Source organism: Thalassophryne amazonica, chromosome 18 (assembly GCF_902500255.1).
Source record: "Thalassophryne amazonica chromosome 18, fThaAma1.1, whole genome shotgun sequence".
Taxonomy (NCBI): Eukaryota; Metazoa; Chordata; class Actinopteri; order Batrachoidiformes; family Batrachoididae; genus Thalassophryne; species Thalassophryne amazonica.
In genome coordinates, this window is record NC_047120.1 from 56,223,017 (window position 1) to 56,244,317 (window position 21,301).

Genomic DNA, 21,301 nt, shown 5'->3' on the forward strand with positions numbered 1-21,301 from the left:
TCAGAGGTGATTGATTGTCTGAATAAGTGTTAACAGTAATTTGGTATTTTGTTACGCAGTATATTTGAACATTGATGAGAATTGTGCAGCTCGCTTCTCACGGCCGTGGCGTGCGGACTGATGATCCTCCACCTGTTGTGAGAAGCTGCTCATTACATAAAGCTTAAATTCAGACCTGAATGTGTTGCTGATAGTGTGTGCCTTTGAAGGATATTAGTTGTAGCTGTTGACTTACCTCACCTCTTCTATCCTTCACAGAGTCAGTTTGTCGTGTCCACCTGGGGGGTGTTTGGCGGTGAACGTGAGTCCAGAAGCGCCGGGCTTCGATCCCTTTGGGCGCTGGAGAGCGCGCCATCCTTCACTCCGCCAGACAAACGCACTTTTATTTGTACACTGAGTATTGCACAAGAGGGGGAAAATAAACTTGTTTTGTTTTTTGGAACCGCTTTCTGGTTATTTAGCGCTGGGTTCAGTCAGACGCAGGTCCGCTCCTCAACCCGCATCGGCACATAACAATATCTTTGGGTTGGGGACAAACCAAGACACTTGAACATGCTATCTTTGCTATTTTCATCATTCTCTTTTATACGTCATTTTGGATAAATGTAGCCAAAGCAGACAAGTTACATATCGTTTGAAATTATCTTGTTTGCCAGCTTCTTTCATTACTAAAGCCTACAGCGTTTTTACAGATATTGATAAACAAACACACAGGAATCAAGTGATCAATAATTACATCTGCCAACGATGTAATAATAAAATAATAATAATAAAATCATCGGCGTTTATTTATTTATTTGTCTGTCTGTCTTTTAGCAGGATTACATCAAAACTACTGCACACCACAGATAGATACTAGGCCATGGAAGACTCCAATGAATTTTGGAGGTGATCTGGATCTGGATTCTCATTTAGGATTTCAATTTGCACACCACACTTCGTCAGATTTTGAAAATTATGTAAAAATGATGGATTTTCACCAAATTTTCACCACATATAGGTGTTAGGCCTTGGAAGACCCCATTAAATTTTGGAGGTGATCTGGATCCGGATTCTGGATGAGGATTTCACTTTGTAGACTTTTAATCATTACGTCAAAACTACTTCACGGATATGACATCACGATGTAAAACCAAGATCAGACATTTTTTTTGAATGGACAAGATTGGACATTTTTAAATCAATTTTAAACCTATTTTTATTCTCTTTCTTATGAATAGTTTTTATTTTTTTATCTGTTTTATTCTTTCACTTCTGTTTATAATTATATATTTGAATTTTTTATTTTTATTTATTTATTTTTAATTTTATATTGAACTGTTTTGTGTGAGGTGCCTTGAGATGGCTTTTGTTGTGATTTGGTGCTTTATAAGTTGATTACATTGATTGAAATTAGAGCCTGACCGATATATCGGCCGCCCGATATTATCGGCGATATAAGCCCTTTTCAAAGTACTCACTATCGGGCGAAATTTTGCCGATAGAACGCCGATAATTTATCATAAACAGAACAGTTACTGAAATAATGTTTATGTTGGCAATGTAAAATGTCCTTGCACCGTTTGTCCAGTAGATGGAGCTTTGACTCCATTCAAATGAGAGCTGCTTACACCCCTGCTTAAATGTGTTCATCACCGGCCCCTGTAGTTCGCCATCACACTGAACTGATCGACTATATGAGGACAAAGCTTCAGCTTTTAGCTCATACCTTTTTTGTTAAGAGTCCAAAAAAGAACATTTTATTCATTTAAAAAAAAAATTGGGTGATTTATCAGCTATCGGCAAATCAGCCAATTTATCGATTGTCGCCATTTTTTCATCCAAATATCGTTATCAGCATCGGCCTCAAAAAATCCATATCAGTCGGGCTCTAATTGAAATTGATTGAAAAATTGATCAGGAAGACACTATTTTGTTTCAGCTTGTGAATGAAATATCAGATTGCAACATCTTGATCAGTCAGATCATTCTGGATCAGTATACACTTATTGTACTGTGTTGTGGAATCTGGATCCAGGTAAAGTCTGGGTCATGATGTGACTCACATATCTGTTATTTTGAGTCCTTGTCAACCCTTGGTGGACACCAGAAATCTCAGATTGCTCTTGTTTTCTGTATCTGTGTGTAAATTATGTAGTCATAGTCCCCATTTTGATGAACAATTAATATATTTAAAAACCAAGGGCATTATGGTGCTTAAATGGTTCTTGTTCATCAGTATATGGAAATATATATATAAAAAAGCTTCAACAAGAAGTATGTGAGGTCAAATGCTTTTATTTTGAAAATCCAAGGCCCTCAGTCAAAATAACTTCTTGTGTGCTCTAACCTTACACATATCAAGTAGTAAACATTAACCTTCTGGACTTGTACACATTGTAAATTTGTAAAGCTCAGTTTAATCAGTTATCTTCTTGACCGTGGTCTAATAAGTGGGACGAGAGGTCAGTAAATAAATATTCTGTTTATTTTGTCCCTTCCTAACATGCAAAAACATACAGTACATGTGAACACAGTCCCACACATACACGCCTATTATTATACATATTAATCCTGCACAGAGTTTGCAGCACATTATTTGATAAGTTAAATTACAATGCAGGTCCTCAAAGCAAATATGCTAATGGAAAAGTTCTAAACATTTTACATTTCAAATGGTGCTGGGAACAGACGGTACTTTGCATTTATTCAGAATCAGTGTGAAAATATCACAGATGTTAAATAGGTGTTGGTGTGTCTGGAAAATGTAAAGAGTTTTTGTGTGTGTGTGAGAAATATCTTTAGGACATAATAATGTGGACGGCGTGAGGTCACTCCACAACTTCAGCGTAATTGGCCGGGTAGAAGCCTTCCTTCCCTTCACTCAGTACTCCTCGACACCAACCCTGGTCATCCTCCTCCTCCACCTTCAGGAACATTTCACCTTGGTAGAAAAGTCAAGCACAATGCCAGAATTATATACACCATAAAATAACTCCCAGTTGGGGACACATCTCTGAAACACTATGTCTTATCTTAATGAAGACTTCACTTTATCAAGGTGGAACTTTGTTCACAAAGGCACGTCATTATGACCTTGGATAAGGTTGACGTTTGAATTGTGGTCACGAGTGGGCTCAATCTCTGAGGCAGTGTGTGTACAATATCTACACAAAGATTCTGGGCATCAACATGAAGGTTGGTACACCAGGACACCTCACTGAGACATCAGTTGGGTGGATTTTGATTGTAATTGTGCCTACCAGCGGGCCAAGTGTGTGACACCTTGTGTCTGCGATATCTTGACAAACACGTCGTGTATCAAGATGAAACTTTGTACACAAAGATGACTTACTGAGACCTTGGACAAGTTAGACAATGGATGTGTTTTGATTCAAACTGTAGCCACCAGGGGGCTGAGTCTCTGAAACCTTGTCTGTGCAATATCCTGACAAAGATGTGAATCACTAAGGCGTGATGCAAAGTTCTGCAAAAATGAATGAATAGCATTGAAGACAAAAGTGTCTTGGGTGGGGGCCTTTATCCTTAAACTGAATTCTTTCAAACGAACTATAACACAGTTTTTCAAGAACACAACTGAACAATTCAGTATTTGTTTATTTGTTGTCTTTGTGGATTTGTGAATTTAGTTATAGATGGGGTGGGTTGTTGCTAGGCAACTGGCCACACACACCCAGTGGTTAGACTTTACCCTTGTGAAGCCCCTTGTGGGGACTTATGTCATCATTTGGCTTTATATAAAAAAATTATATTGAACTGAATTGAACTGACATAGACATCTGATTTTTACAGTACAGTTGGGAATTTGTACAGTTGTGTCCAAACATTTGACTGGTAGTGTGTGTGTTTGTATATATATATATATATATATATATATATATATATATATATATATACTCTACAAAATAAAATGTTGAATTTAATTGATAAAGTTAAGGTAACTTTTTCCACATAACATTGCCAATTAAGTCAAAAACAATATTGTAGTTGAAATTAATTAAATCAAATGAAACATTATTACTTAAATCCCTAAAATTAACAATTGCAAGTATATTGAAAATAATAGTATTAATTACTTTCAAAACCCTGCGTTTCATTTCTTAGAATTATATATATATATATATATATATATATATATATATATATATATATATATATATATATATATATATATGTGTGTGTGTGTGTGTGTGTGTGTGTATATATAAAATGTTCATACTTTGTCTCACCTGCTTTGAAGGACAGCTCATCACCTTCTTCCCCCACATAGTCGTACAGAGCTCGTACCTTCACACCCCCAATCATGACCCTAAATGGTAAAAAGTCAACAAGCATAACTAGGAATCAAGATTAGAAATGCCAACATTCATTTAAACCAGTGTTAACTTACGGTCGGCTGTCTTTCCCTCTCTGTTCTCGCTTTTTTCTCTTTAGTTTTTTCACTGGTGGCACCCATTCCTGATGGAAGAAATGAAGGTCTAGATGTGACAGTCATCAACAGTTGGATAAAGTACACTGTCTATATCAAAAAAATACTGTGCATGTGAAGGAAATATTCACACAAAACACCGAGCTGGCTTCCTGTCGCTGCAAGATCGGATTTTAATCCCTTAACGCCCATCGTCGCATATATGCTATAATATTTGACTCAAATATGCAACTTACCAAATTGACCAGTATGCCTGTTGTCGCAAATTTGCAACATACCATTATTATTATTATAACATTATTACATAAAGTCATTACCAAAATACCAAAATTACTATTTATTTTTTGTGCAAAAGTGAAATTAATAATCTCAACATTATTTACCATCTACTTAAAGGCAAAAGCACACACAAAACATTTTTTTACAGCTATATAAATTCAGGTGTTAAGGGGTTAAGGTTCTGTTATTGGCTTTTAAAATTGTTCATGGACTTGCACCTTCCTATCTGGCTGACCTGGTGAAGCCCTACGTACCGGCTCAGGCCCTGCACTCGCAGGGTGCAGGACCTTTGTGTGTTCCCAGAGTGAATAAAAAGTCTTTCTCCTACCGTGCCCCTGCTCTGTGGAATGATCTCTCGGCAAATACGTATATGGCAGTCGGATAATGTGGACACTTTTAAATTGAGACTGAAAACCCATTTGTTTTCCTTGTTTTATCATTAGTTTTATTGTGTTATGGGTTTTTATTCTTTTATTCTCTTTTATGTTTTGTCTTTTTATTGTGTTTTAAAAAAAATTTTAATTCAATTTTTTCTCTGTTTTCGGTATTGTGTTGTGTAAAGTGCTTTGAGGTGATCTCATTGTGAGTTGGCGCTATAGAAATTAATAAATTTGATTTTGATTTGAATGATCATCAAAGGCAGTCATTTTTTAATGGTATGTTATATCCTGCAGATGTATTGATTTATCTTTTTTTGGCAAAACAATGTATGTGTTCTGCATATAGATATGACATGAGGGTGGTACTTTTATACTCTTAATACGATAAAATTGAACTTAAAGTATAGGGCCTTTTAAATTTCAAAAGATACAGTAAGTATCTTTGTAAGGTGTTGATTCCACCACATTATGCAAGAAAATTCAATGCACAAGCCACTAAGTTTGAGGAATTCAACTGGAGGGATGGAACATCATTATTCCACAAGTTATTCCTTCCTTTGGTGTGTTTGTGATGGTGTTGAGAGAACTGTTTAACATGATGGTCCAAGATTTCCTGTATGTGTTTAACACAGACTACACTGCACAAACACTCTGGGACGTCACCTGTAGGTTTTATACAGAGACCTGGAAGAGGCATTTTTATAGCCCAAAATATTGTTGCTCTTGGTGTTGCCATGTTGGCAGCGCGTACTCTGCCTCCAGCATGGCCAACCCATGAATGGCTTACAAACAAGCTAAGCTAACAAGCTACCCTTGGTTTACCCGTTCATTAAATCGTAGGTTTTTTTGGGACTGAGTGGTGGTTTTCATAAGACATGACGTTAGTGTGGGCATTAAAAATTATGACCCACTTATTTCCTTGGTAATCATGGATTAACTGGGCCTGATGTCATCGAGTTACCGATAGATGCTAAAACAGCTAATGTCGGTAGTAAATGCATTTAAGTAGCACAAAAATTTCACCTGATGGAAATACTGAAGCACAGTTGTCTTAGATGATCAAGTGGGACAATTAACCACACAACAAGCCATATTATGACAGATATTTGCAATAAAATGCTCAGAAAGGACAGGCATAGTGCTCCAAACAACTAGCAGCCACAGCTAGCGGTTTCTGAGCCCTGAGCTTGGCTCACAGTGGCACAGAGTACCCATTGGTCAAAGTGACCATAACTAATTATGTATAACTTTTTTGCTTAAAATGTCTTAAACTGAATTGTTGTTAAAAAGAAGAAGAAGAAGAAGAAGAAGATGAAGAAGAAGAAGAAAAACCTACCGCCCTAAACATTTATGTTGAAGGGGGAACTAGCTATAGAGACTAAAACTCTTTTCTCTAACAGGCTGTAAACATGTTTATTTTTGCTCTAAAGTTGGACATTTTAACATGGGCTTCTATGGCAGCCAGTTGAGGAACTGCAACTTTTTCTTCTTTTGGATGTGCCTCATTTTGGATGGCTGTAGGTTGCTATTTGGTGTTTAATTGGGTTGTGAATTGGGACATAATTTTCACATTCATCCAACTATTCAGGTCTTGTGGATGTCCACATTCAATTGTTTTCCTCCATGCATTAAATATGTTTTTGTGTTTGCTGAGGTTGCCTCTATATATATATATATATATATATATATATATATATATATATATATATATATATATATATATAAGAAACCAGTAGAGGGCAACATACAATGGAGACTCTTGGTAGATCTGTGTATTCTAATGGGTGCTGCTTGAGTTTAAGTTTGCCCAAAAAGTCCATTTTGCAGCATCTCCTGTGTTGAGACATTTTAGATTAGATTAGATTAGATAAGAGAGAATTTTACTGATCCCTTGTGAAGATCCCCTCAGGGAAATTGAGGTTCCAGCAGCACTGTATAGCAGCACACAGGGTAAGAAGCACACAGACTATCAACAGTGAAAGTAAAAAAGAAAAACAGTTTGCAAATATTAATATAAATACCAGACATACTGATCAATACTGGTTTACTGGCTACTGCTGTTCCTCTCATTCCCGTCCTCTGCCTTCCTGTTACTCCTCCACCCCCTGAGTGACGTACCTCGATTTTCGGCCAGTCGGTCGGCATGCCGGGGCCGTGGTTGTTTTTCCACCATTTGAGGTCATCCTGCTCGTCGATGGACATTAAGGTTTGGTGGAGCTCACTGTACACCGCCTTTACGCTAACACAGGGAAGAAAATCACAACATCAAACACCTGTATTACGGTTAACCCTGGACAGGGTGTTCAGGTGACTGCTCACCTCTCGTTGTTGGTAATGTCAAGATGTCTGTGAATAGAGAGGAAGGCCTGCTTCAGAAAGCTTATCCTCTTCTTCTCCTCCTCCTGCGACTGCTCAAAAATGGCCTCCATCTCCTCCATGTAGCGAGGCGTGTAGGTCGTCACATCCTCCAGCACTTTCTCATAACGCTCCCTAATCTGCGAGGACATCATCGGGACAGTTTTTACGACCTAAAATCACCATATGGCCCCCTGAGGAGCAGTGTTGCCACAGTTACTTTGAAAAAGTAATCCAATTACTGATTACTGATTACTCCTTGAAAAAGTAACTTAGTTACTTTACTGATTACTCAATTGGAAAAGTAACTAAGTTAGATTACTAGTTACTTTTTTAGTTACTTTCCCCAGCTGCCGACAACAACCCTGTCACCTCAAAATGACAATGATACCTGTTTTGCCAAAACTCACTTTATAGTCACCCTTTCTTGACTAAAATGAAAATAAATATTTGTTTTATAAAAAGTAAAATAAAGACCTCATTCTTGACCTCATATTTAACTACTGACAGCACTGTAACAGTAAAACTTGCAGTTTCTAACCTACATTGTTTATAAATGTAACTATAAATTAATTCTAACATTTAAATTATCTCTAAACATTTTACTTGTCGAAATTATTATTTTAAGTAGTATTAGTAGTTGTAGTAAAAAAAACGTCTTAAAAACTGGAACTTTAATCTAGGGGTGTTGTGGGGGGGGGGGGCACATCCCTGCCCCACGCCCCATTCCATCTGGATTCGCCCCTGCTTTGGTGGTTGAGCACAAAGAATGGATAACATTTATTTATGCAGAAAACATGACCAGATTTATAGGTAATAAAGTTTTATTGTGTTTTCACATCATGTGCTCCTCAGAAAGAGAGTTTAGGTGCATTTGAGTGGGAAAATAGTGTTAGTTGTTGAAGCGTCGCGGAGGATCAGCTGTATTTAGCAGCAGATACGGAGCGGCTCAGCTCAGAATTCTAAATAAAGGAGGAAAAAAAAGCACGAGTCGTAGCTGCTGCTGCTGCTGCAAAAAAAAAAAAAAAACGCGGATGAAAAGCTCACAGCTCGCTTAAAGTGGGCAGTTTAGTCGAACCCCGACCCCCTGCCCACGGACCAAGTTTAATGCTGCTATCGACACACAATGCAAAAATAATAATAACGCACAGTGACTTGGAGAAGTAACTTTAATCTGATTACTGATTTGGAAAGATTAACGCGTTAGATTACTCGTTACTAAAAAAAAGTGGTCAGATTAGAGCAGACCTGGGCCACATGCGGCCCTTTGCATGTCTCTGTCCGGCCCTCATGAGGTCTGTGATTATTATTACATATAGTAAAAATGTCAAGCTTGTGTGTCGCAAATCATTAGAGAGGTTTATTTAGGTATATTTACATATTATTACAATAATAAAAATGACCTACAAAAGCTATTAAATAGGTAATTTTTTGTAAAATTTGTAATGGGAGACAGCTGAGTTATCAATGGTGTGGCCCTTGGACATAATTCAGGTTCCCTATGTGGCCCCTTGTAAAAATGAATTGCCCACCCCTGGATTAGAGTAACACGTTACCGGCATCACTGCTGACGAGGGGCCTCAATGCTGCGCTTCCTGTCCAGAGGATCTAAAATCACCTCTGGTGCGCTTCATCTCCGGTGCATAAACAATAGAAATGGCAACAATAACACATCACCTTACAAGGCAAACACTTACAGGGGAGATTTAAGGCTTAGGGTGCGTTTGGGGACACTTGTTCTTCAGCTGAGCAAATATCAGTGTGTGCACCATCTTAATAAATCCTTATAGGAATGGAACTTGAAACTCGGTGGAATGTCAGGAATCAAAAATCGTCAGTTTCTTGAAAGAATCTGTTATTCATCAGTGACTTGGAGGGAGGTGCTGCAGACTGTTATCGTCTCTCCTCACCTTTTCCTTCTCCTGCGCTGTGTGCTCTCTGGCTGCCGTCACCTTTTGCTTTTTTTCTGGGCTCATCTCGGCGTTTTCGTTGGCTTGCTTCTCTTTGTCGATGGCTGCTTGCTCCCTCTGACAGGCCTTGTGGTATGCAACTCGAACCTTCTCCAGCTGTTACATAAACGTTATACTACTTAATTACTTGTTTGTGTAGCATGAAGGCTGAAAGTATGAATACACTGTAAAAAAAAAAAAAAACCCAACCCATTAATTCACCGTAAACTACTGGCAACTAGAATTACACAATATATTCTACAGTTTTACTGTACTGTTATTCTACAGTGTGCCTACAGTAACATACAACAGCCTGTTTAGTGTCCCACTGTTAAATTACAGTAAACAGATGAGATTATATTATATTAGATAGAACTTTATTTTTCCCTTGGGAAGGCTCCCTCAGGGAAATTGAGGTTCAAGCAGCATTGTGTTGCAGCACCCAGGGTAAGAAGCACACAGAGTATCAAAAGTGAAAGTAAAGAAAACAAAAAACAAAACAAAAAACAAAACAGTTTGCAAATATAAATACACAATATTAAACACAAATGAATCAATACTGGTTTATTGGCTACTACTGTTCCTCTCCTTCCCATCCCCTGTCTTCCTGTTACTCCTCCTCCATCTGAGTGGAGAGTTGTACAGTCTGATGGCCTGAGAGACAAAGGAGTTTTTCAGTCTGTTGGTCCTGCACTTGGGAAGCAGCAGACTAATTATGTTAAAAAAGTAAAATAATTCACTGAGATTTCATTGGTCTTCTCCCATTTTGCTGAGTGTCACCACAGGAGGATCGATTTGGCTTCGCTAATGCAACTCCACCTGCGCAAGGAAAATGGGACACAGCCAGCCTTGAACAAAAGATATTCCGTTTGGGAGGTGAGTTCCCTAACTGTGTGGACCACCACGCACTGTGCAATGCACTAATGTGTTGGTTAACCTGCCTACTAATCGATTTAGCCTATGGATATAGCCTGCTCACTTCCAAACAGACATGTTTTTTTTCTTCAAACTCTTCATATTAACATGCTTTCCTTAGCTGTGGGAAGAGGGGGTGCTGGGAGTGCTGCAGCACCCCCTGCTGGAAGATCATATCACAGCACCCCTTGTCAGATGACAAAAATGTAATAATAAGATGAAATAATAATAAACACATTAAAGCATTTAAAATTGTTTCCTGGTTGCTACTTGCACACAAAATTAATTTTTAATGACATTTCTGAGAATAATAAGTAATTCTGAATAAATATTCTATAATGTAATAGCCTCCAATGGAATCTGCTAACATTAGTTGCAACACTTGCTCGCCTTTTTTTCCAAACATATATTGATTTGTTAATGCTGATAATATGTGTGTGCATCTGCCCGATATTTGTGCCCTGTCACAGAGTAGGAGGTTTAAATGGGAAGTAATAAATTCTGTGGCATTTAAATTGTGTGTGTAGTCTTATTGGATGTGTTCTTGTCAGCTTAGTGAGACACCCCACTACATCACCCCCAACCCAAATCTTCTTCCCACAGTCATGATACTTGTGCAAATACAGTAGAAATATGTTAAAAATGAGCCCTCAGTCATACAGATGACCTCATAATTGTGCACACAGTGTACATATGATGTCACAATGACTTCTGGACCTGTTTTTTCTTTTTATTTAATTGTGGTACTGGATTTTTGAGACAACAAAGATCTATAAATATAATATCCCAGTAGCCTATGGATCAGAGTTTAAAGGTGTGTCTTTAAAAAGAATGGCTTTATGACATCACAGAAATCTATACATATAGTGTTGCAATTACTTTAACTTAAAAGTTAGTGTTTGGGCTGTCTTAAAAATTTAAGTTGACTGAATTTGAAAAGATATGTTCAGGTAACATTTTAATAGTGGAACCAGCACAGGGTCATATCTTTTTGTGCTGAGGAAAACACAGTCCAGACTAGAGCGCCACGTTCGTATAGCACAAACCTGTTGTGTGGGCCGCTGAAGAGGAGGTACTGCTGGCCCACTACCACCAGAGGGCGCCCTGCTTGGAGTGCGGGCTCCAAGCACGAGAGGGCGCCAGACCCAGAGGAAGTGACAGCTGTCACTCATCACACCAGCTGTCACTCATCTACACCAGTACTTAAGCCGGACTGCAACTCCACCTCCCCGCCGAGAAATCGACTACCGAGAGGTATTTTCTCTGCTATCTGACACTTTGTGTGTACTAAACCAGATCTCTCTTGCAGCCTTATTCTTGTGGACGTTGCCTAATCCGGGACTTCGGCATGTGGCGTGACGACGACGACTGCGCCACACTCTCTGAACAGATAAGTGGTTAGACAAGAGCTGCACAAGTGTGTGATTCGGAGGTGGAGGTTCTCCTCCTGACTGTGTACAGACTGTGGACCACTGAGTGTAAGGACTTACACTCATTCATCTTGTCTCTGCTTTTTGCCAGCAGTACCAGGGTCGACAGCCGAAGACAGAGGTCACCTGGGGACTCGGGACTTGGCGGCTCCGGTGTTCTTCAGACCGTTGGTGGTGGAGGCCGTGTGGGACGCGGCCTCTCTCTCGTCGGGGTCTTCTATCTTCGAGCCTGCCCACATGTCACCTGGTGTTAATTGACTTTACAAATTCTGTGTGTTACGTTGTGTGTTGTCACAACATTAAATTGTTACCTTTTGGCTTACTCATTGTCCGTTCATTTGCGCCCCCTGTTGTGGGTCCGTGCTACGACACCTTCCCAACAGGATTTCTCGGCCACTCGTCATGGATTCCGAGGGGCGTCAGCTCGAGCGTGAACGGCCAATGGAAGAGCCGGGAGCGCAGGCGTCAGCGGGAGGCGTGTTGAGTGAGCTGCAGCAGATCTTAACCGCCTTCACGGCTCGGTTGGATTTAGTGACCGAGCAGAATGTCCTCCTTAATCGGAGAGTGGAGGCTCTCGCCGCCAGGGTGGAAGCGCACGATCAGGGCGCTGCTGCAGCTCCTCCTCTGGCTGGTCCTGGGCCTGTATCAGACGTACCACTGGTCGTTCAACGAACCCCCCCACCGTCCCCTGAAGCATACATAAGCCCTCCGGAACCGTACGGGGGCTGTGTCGAGACGTGCGCGGACTTCCTCATGCAGTGTTCGCTCGTCTTTTCACAGCGCCCTGTCATGTACGCATCAGACGCTAGCCGGATAGCTTATGTTATTAATCTGCTTCGAGGAGAGGCACGCGCATGGGCTACGGCGCTTTGGGAGCAGAACTCACGGCTCCTAACGTCTTATACTGGGTTTGTACGGGAATTCAAACAAGTGTTTGATCATCCCAACAGAGGCGAGACCGCTTCAAACGTGCTGCTGTCGATGAGACAGGGGCGCCGTAGCGCAGCCGAGTATGCAGTCGACTTCCGCATCGCGGCACCGAGGTCCGGCTGGAATAACGTTGCGCTCCGCGCCGCCTTTATAAGTGGGCTGTCCCCGGTCCTTAAGGAGCACCTACTGGCTAAGGAGGAACCGCGGGATTTTGACGGGCTTGTCGATTTGGTTATACGCTTAGACAACCGTTTGAATGAGCATCGTCGGGAGCAGGCCGGGGGGCGTGACCAGGCACGAGCCGTCCCTCCCCCTTCCGGTTCCGACAAGGTGACGTCGTCCCCACGCTTCACTGCCAGAGAGCCCCGTGTGGCTACGGCTCCCCCTGCTGAGGAGGCTATGGACACGAGCAGGGCCAAAGTAAGATCAAATGTCAGACAAAGGAGACTGGTCTGCGAGGAGTGTTTTGTCTGCGGCTCTTGTGAGCACATGCAGAGGGACTGCCCTGAACGGTCAAACTACAACGCCCGTCCTTAGAAACTGGGCTAAGGGTGGGCCATAACACACACGCGGAAAGACCCCGCAGATCGGCACGAATCCCAGTAACAATCCTTTGTGAGGAGTTAACCCTTCACGCCCCAGCACTGATAGACACGGGGTCAGAAGGGAATCTGCTGGACAGCAGATGGGCAAAGGAAGTAGGGCTCCCTCTGGTGGCTCTGCCGGCACCAGTGCAGGTGTGAGCACTAGATGGCACCCTGCTTCCATTAATCACACATCAGACACAACCAGTGACCTTGGTTGTGTCTGGGAATCACAGGGAGGAGATAGTGTTCCATGTAACACCGTCTACCTCCCGAGTGATTCTGGGTTTTCCATGGATGGTGAAGCACAATCCCCGGGTCGATTGGCCGTCCGGGGTTGTGATGCAGTGGAGCGAAACCTGCCACCGGGAGTGTTTAGGATCCTCGGTTCCCCCCGGCACTACAGCTAATGAGGAGGTCAAAGTCCCCCTCAATCTATCGGCGGTGCCTAAGGAGTACCATGGTCTTGCTGACGTTTTCAGCAAAGATCTGGCGCTCACTCTTCTTCCGCACCGACCGTATGATTGTGCCATCGATTTAGTCCCGGGCGTTGAGTACCCGTCCAGTAGGTTGTACAACCTCTCACGTCCGGAACGCGAATCAATGGAGACCTACATCCGGGACTCCTTAGCTGCCGGGCTGATCCGGAACTCCACCTCCCCGATGGGTGCTGGTTTCTTTTTTGTGGGCAAAAAGGACGGCGGACTCCGTCCATGCATTGATTACAGAGGGCTGAACGAGATCACGGTTCGCAACCGATACCCGTTACCTCTGTTGGATTCAGTGTTCACGCCCCTGCATGGAGCCCAAATCTTTACGAAATTGGATCTTAGAAACGCGTACCACCTGGTTCGGATCCGGAAGGGAGACGAATGGAAGACGGCATTCAACACCCCGTTAGGTCATTTTGAGTACCTGGTCATGCCGTTCGGCCTCACTAACGCCCCCGCGACGTTCCAAGCTTTGGTAAATGATGTCTTGCGGGACTTCCTGCATCGGTTCGTCTTCGTATATCTGGACGATATACTCATCTTTTCCCCGGACCCTGAGACCCATGTCCAGCATGTACGTCAGGTCCTACAGCGGTTGTTGGAGAACCGGCTGTTTGTGAAGGGCGAGAAGTGCGAGTTCCACCGCACTTCTTTGTCCTTCCTGGGGTTCATCATCTCCTCCAACTCCGTCGCCCCTGATCTGGCTAAGGTTGCGGCGGTGAGAGATTGGCCCCAACCAACAAGCCGCAGGAAACTACAGCAGTTCCTCGGCTTTGCAAATTTTTACAGGAGGTTCATTAAAGGTTACAGTCAGGTAGTTAGCCCCCTGACTGCCCTGACCTCCACCAAGGTCCCCTTCACCTGGTCGGATCGGTGCGAAGCCGCGTTCCAGGAGTTGAAACGCCGGTTCTCGACTGCACCAGTTCTGGTGCAGCCTGATCCTGATCGCCAGTACGTAGTAGAAGTGGACGCCTCTGACTCAGGGATAGGAGCCGTGCTGTCCCAGAGCATGGAGGCTGATAAAGTTCTCCATCCTTGTGCCTTTTATTCCCGCAGGTTGACCCCAGCTGAACGGAACTATGACGTTGGCAATCGGGAACTTCTTGCGGTGAAGGAGGCTCTTGAAGAGTGGAGACACCTGCTGGAGGGGGCGTCGTTGCCCTTCACGGTTTTCACTGACCATCGGAACCTGGAGTACATCCGGACCGCCAAGCGGCTGAACCCCAGGCAAGCCCGCTGGTCTCTGTTCTTCGGGCGCTTTGACTTCCGGATCACATATCGCCCCGGGACCAAGAACCAAAAATCAGATGCATTGTCCCGGGTGCACGAAGAAGAAGCCAAAGCGGGGCTGTCGAACCCCACCGAGACCATCATCCCCGAGTCCACTGTCGTGGCCACCCTTACCTGGGACGTGGAGAAGACCGTCCGGGAGGCCCTGACCAGGAGCCCGGACCCGGGGACTGGCCCCAAGGACAGACTGTACGTCCCACCAGAGGCAAGAGCTGCCGTATTGGACTTCTGTCACGGGTCCAAGCTCTCCTGTCATCCCGGAGTGCGTAGGACCGTGGCAGTAGTCCAGCAGCGCTTCTGGTGGGCGTCCCTGGAAACCGACGTCCGAGACTACATCCAGGCCTGTACCATCTGCGCCAGGGGCAAGGCAGACCATCGGAGGACGACGGGCCTCCTCCAACCCCTGCCAGTGCCTCATCGCCCCTGGTCTCACATCGGCCTGGATTTCATCACGGGCCTCCCGCCGTCCTAGGGCAACACCGTAATCCTCACGATAGTGGACCGGTTCTCCAAGGCGGCCCACTTCGTGGCCCTCCCGAAGCTCCCGACGGCCCAGGAGACAGCAGACCTCCTGGTCCATCACGTCTTGCGGCTGCATGGGATACCATCGGACATCGTCTCAGATCGTGGTCCCCAGTTCTCTTCACAGGTGTGGAGGAGTTTCTGCAAGGAGCTGGGGGCCACCGTGAGTCTCTCGTCCGGGTACCACCCCCAGACCAACGGCCAGGCAGAGCAGGCCAACCAGGAGTTGGAGCAGGCCCTTCGGTGTGTCACCTCCGCACATCCGGCGGCCTGGAGTCACCATCTGGCCTGGATCGAGTATGCCCACAACAGCCAAGTTTCGTCTGCTACCGGCCTCTCCCCTTTTGAGGTGTGTTTGGGGTACCAGCCCCCATTGTTCCCGCTGGTGGAGGGAGAGGTCGGTGTGCCCTCGGTCCAGGCCCACCTCAGGAGATGTCGCCGGGTGTGGCGGACTGCCCGCTCTGCCCTGTTAAAGGCCCGGACGAGGGCCAAGTCCCATGCGGACCGCCGACGGTCCCCGACCCCCACGTACCAGCCCGGGCAGGAAGTGTGGCTGTCAACAAAGGACATCCCCCTCTGTGTGGACTCACCCAAGTGAAAGGACAGATACATCGGACCATTCCGTATCCTCAAGATCATCAACCCGGCCGCAGTGAAGCTCCGTCTCCCGGCTTCGCTGCGGATCCACCCTGTCTTCCATGTGTCCCGTATCAAACCGCACCACACCTCGCCCCTCTGTACACCTGGACCCACGCCGCCTCCTGCCCGGCTCATCGACGGGGAGCCTGCTTGGACGGTCCACAGGCTCCTGGACGTCCGTCGTAAGGGCAGGGGGTTCCAATATCTGGTGGACTGGGAGGGGTATGGACCTGAAGAACGCTCCTGGGTGAAGAGGAGCTTCATCCTGGACCCGGCCCTCCTGGCCGATTTCTACAGAAGACACCCGGACAAGCCCGGTCGGGCGCCAGGAGGCGCCCGTTGAGGGGGGGGTCCTGTTGTGTGGGCCGCTGAAGAGGAGGTACTGCTGGCCCACTACCACCAGAGGGCGCCCTGCTTGGAGCCCGCACTCCAGACCCAGACCCAGAGGAAGTGACAGCTGTCACTCATCACACCAGCTGTCACTCATCTACACCAGTACTTAAGCCGGACTGCAACTCCACCTCCCCGCCGAGAAATCGACTACCGAGAGGTATTTTCTCTGCTATCTGACACTTTGTGTGTACTAAACCAGATCTCTCTTGCAGCCTTATTCTTGTGGACGTTGCCTAATCCGGGACTTCGGCGTGTGGCGTGACGACGACGACTGCGCCACACTCTCTGAACAGATAAGTGGTTAGACAAGAGCTGCACGAGTGTGTGATTCGGAGGTGGAGGTTCTCCTCCTGACTGTGTACAGACTGTGGACCACTGAGTGTAAGGACTTACACTCATTCATCTTGTCTCTGCTTTTTGCCAGCAGTACCAGGGTCGACAGCCGAAGACAGAGGTCACCTGGGGACTCGGGACTTGACGGCTCCGGTGTTCTTCAGACCGTTGGTGGTGGAGGCCGTGTGGGACGCGGCCTCTCTCTCGTCGGGGTCTTCTATCTTCGAGCCTGCCCACACGTCACCTGGTGTTAATTGACTTTACAAATTCTGTGTGTTACGTTGTGTGTTGTCACAACATTAAATTGTTACCTTTTGGCTTACTCATTGTCCGTTCATTTGCGCCCCCTGTTGTGGGTCCGTGCTACGACACCTTCCCAACAAAACCTCCGCTAATACTACTTTCCAATGCCACAAATTTTTACACTGGAAAAAATTTTCAAGGTCAAAGTCTTGTTAGAAGTCAGTTTTCACAAGATAAAATATAATACAAAATATTGATCAAAAGGGCTTTTCAATGTTAAAATCAAATATCACTAAATCCGCAATACGGCTCAGATGCCAATCAAACTTAGTCTATGCATTGAGAGTGACAGTTTGCACTTCATTGTCACAAATGAAAGTGATTGAGGCACTTTTGATTGAGATATAATGCAAAATGTACACCAAATTGGCGTTTCAATATTAAATTTAAATGGCCACAAAATCTGTAATCTGGATCAGATCCGGATCAAACTTTGTCAGGTGATACTGAGTGCCAGTCTGCACTTCAGTTTCAAGTATGAGAGTGATTGGTGCACGTTTAAGATATAATGTAAAATATACATTAAATGGGATTTTCAGTGTTAAATTTAAATGGCCACAAAATCTGTAATCTGGATCAGATCCGGATCAAACATTGTCAGGTGATAGTGAGTGCTAGTCTGCACCCCACTTTCAAATATGAGAGTGATTGGGGCACGTTTGATTAAGATATAATGTAAAATCCGAGTATATATTAAATGGGTTTTTCAATGCTAAATTTAAATGGCCACAAAATCTGTAATCTGGATCAGATCCGGATCAAACATTGTCAGGTGATAGTGAGTGCCAGTCTGCACCTCACTTTCAAATATGAGAGTGATTGGGGCACGTTTGATTAAGATATAATGTAAAATATACATTAATGGGTTTTCAATGTTAAATTTAAATGGCCACAAAATCTGTAATCTGGATCAGATCCGGATCAAATATTGTCAGGTGATACTGAGTGCCAGTCTGCACTTCACTTTCAAATACGAGAGTGATTGGTGCACATTTGATTAAAATATAATGTAAAATATACATTCAATGGGGTTTTCAATGTTAAATTTAAATGGCCACAAAATCTGTAATCTTGATCAGATCTGGATCAAACTTTGTCAGGTGATAGCGAGTGTCAGTCTGCACCTCACTTTCAAATATGAGAGTGATTGGGGCACATTTGATTAAGATATAATGTAAAATATACATTAAATGGGGTTTTCAATGTTAAATTTAAATGGCCACAAAATCTGTAATCTGGATCAGATCTGGATCAAACATTGTCAGGTGATACTGAGTGCCAGTCTGCACTTCAGTTTCAAGTATGAGAGTGATTGGTGCACGTTTGATTAAGATATAATGTAAAATATACATTAAATGGGGTTTTCAATGTTAAATTTAAATGGCCACAAAATCTGTAATCTGGATCAGATCCGGATCAAACATTGTCAGGTGATAGTGAGTGCTAGTCTGCACCCCACTTTCAAATATGAGAGTGATTGGGGCACGTTTGATTAAGATATAATGTAAAATCCGAGTATATATTAAATGGGTTTTTCAATGCTAAATTTAAATGGCCACAAAATCTGTAATCTGGATCAGATCCGGATCAAACTTTGTCAGGTGATACTGAGTACCAGTCTGCACTTCACTTTTAAGTATGAGAGTGATTGGTGCACGTTTGATTAAGATATAATGTAAATATACATTAAATGGGGTTTTCAATGTTAAATTTAAATGGTCACAAAATCTGTAATCTGGATCAGATCTGGATCAAATATTGTCAGGTGATACTGAGTGCCAGTCTGCACTTCACTTTCAAATACAAGAGTGATTGGTGCACATTTGATTAAAATATAATGTAAAATATACATTCAATGGGGTTTTCAATGTTAAATTTAAATGGCCACAAAATCTGTAATCTTGATCAGATCTGGATCAAACTTTGTCAGGTGATAGCGAGTGTCAGTCTGCACCTCACTTTCAAATATGAGAGTGATTGGGGCACATTTGATTAAGATATAATGTAAAATATACATTAAATGGGGTTTTCAATGTTAAATTTAAATGGCCACAAAATCTGTAATCTGGATCAGATCCGGATCAATCTTTGTCAGGTGATACTGAGTGCCAGTCTGCACTTCAGTTTCAAGTATGAGAGTGATTGGTGCACGTTTGATTAAGATATAATGTAAAATATACATTAAATGGGGTTTTCAATGTTAAATTTAAATGGCCACAAAATCTGTAATCTGGATCAGATCCGGATCAAACATTGTCAGGTGATAGTGAGTGCTAGTCTGCACCCCACTTTCAAATATGAGAGTGATTGGGGCACGTTTGATTAAGATATAATGTAAAATCCGAGTATATATTAAATGGGTTTTTCAATGCTAAATTTAAATGGCCACAAAATCTGTAATGTGGATCAGATCCGGATCAAACATTGTCAGGTGATAGTGAGTGCCAGTCTGCACTTCAGTTTCAAGTATGAGAGTGATTGGTGCACGTTTGATTAAGATATAATGTAAAATATACATTAAATGGGGTTTTCAATGTTAAATTTAAATGGCCACAAAATCTGTAATCTGGATCAGATCCGGATCAAACATTGTCAGGTGATAGTGAGTGCTAGTCTGCACCCCACTTTCAAATATGAGAGTGATTGGGGCACGTTTGATTAAGATATAATGTAAAATCCGAGTATATATTAAATGGGTTTTTCAATGCTAAATTTAAATGGCCACAAAATCTGTAATCTGGATCAGATCCGGATCAAACATTGTCAGGTGATAGTGAGTGCCAGTCTGCACCTCACTTTCAAATATGAGAGTGATTGGGGCACGTTTGATTAAGATATAATGTAAAATATACATTAAATGGGTTTTCAATGTTAAATTTAAATGGCCACAAAATCTGTAATCTGGATCAGATCCGGATAAAATATTGTCAGGTGATACTGAGTGCCAGTCTGCACTTCACTTTCAAATACGAGAGTGATTGGTGCACATTTGATTAAAATACAATGTAAAATATACATTCAAAGGGGTTTTCAATGTTAAATTTAAATGGCCACAAAATCTGTAATCTTGATCAGATCTGGATCAAACTTTGTCAGGTGATAGCGAGTGTCAGTCTGCACCTCACTTTCAAATATGAGAGTGATTGGGGCACATTTGATTAAGATATAATGTCAAATATACATTAAATGGGGTTTTCAATGTTAAATTTAAATGGCCACAAAATCTGTAATCTGGATCAGATCTGGATCAAACTTTGTCAGGTGATACTGAGTGCCAGTCTGCACTTCAGTTTCAAGTATGAGAGTGATTGGTGCACGTTTGATTAAGATATAATGTAAAATATACATTAAATGGGGTTTTCAATGTTAAATTTAAATGGCCACAAAATCTGTAATCTGGATCAGATCCGGATCAAACATTGTCAGGTGATAGTGAGTGCTAGTCTGCACCCCACTTTCAAATATGAGAGTGATTGGGGCACGTTTGATTAAGATATAATGTAAAATCCGAGTATATATTAAATGGGTTTTTCAATGCTAAATTTAAATGGCCACAAAATCTGTAATCTGGATCAGATCCGGATCAAACATTGTCAGGTGATAGTGAGTGCCAGTCTGCACCTCACTTTCAAATATGAGAGTGATTGGTGCACATTTGATTAAGATATAATGTAAAATATACATTAAATGGGTTTTTCAATGTTAAATTTAAATGGCCACAAAATCTGTAATGTGGATCAGATCTGGATCAAACTTTATCAGTCGATAAAGGATACCATCCTACGCTCTCAAATATGAAAGACATTTGATCTTTTTTAACAGAGTTATGAATTTTTGAATATTCATTCAATGTTAGAACTAGGCATTTTTACAATTTTCCATGATTGTTCCTGACACTGTCCTTTGACCTATGACGTTGAAAATTTAATCAGTTCTTGCCTATGAGGATATGAATCTTCAGGAAAAATTCCATAATGATATATGAAAAAAATTGTCGGCTCCAAGCTGTTCACAAACAAACAGACAAACAACCTCCTCAAACTTTGTTGGAGGAGGTAAAAAAGAAAGTGCTCCACAGT

The 21,301-nt window shown here is 42.8% G+C and overlaps 1 protein-coding gene across 1 annotated transcript in view; it reads right to left on the reverse strand.

Moving 5' to 3' along the window:
• Window positions 1-2,449: 2,449 nt before the first annotated feature.
• LOC117530974 (protein kinase C and casein kinase substrate in neurons protein 3-like) overlaps window positions 2,450-21,301 on the reverse strand; it is a 32,104-nt gene continuing 13,252 nt past the window's right edge. The window contains exons 5-10 of the mRNA XM_034193953.1: window positions 9,354-9,509; window positions 7,408-7,583; window positions 7,207-7,327; window positions 4,391-4,458; window positions 4,230-4,309; window positions 2,450-2,923 (exon numbers count right to left, since the gene is read on the reverse strand). Of these exons, the coding sequence (XP_034049844.1) occupies window positions 2,811-2,923; window positions 4,230-4,309; window positions 4,391-4,458; window positions 7,207-7,327; window positions 7,408-7,583; window positions 9,354-9,509 (714 nt within the window). The 3' untranslated portion in view covers window positions 2,450-2,810. The remainder of the gene's footprint in view (window positions 2,924-4,229; window positions 4,310-4,390; window positions 4,459-7,206; window positions 7,328-7,407; window positions 7,584-9,353; window positions 9,510-21,301) is intronic.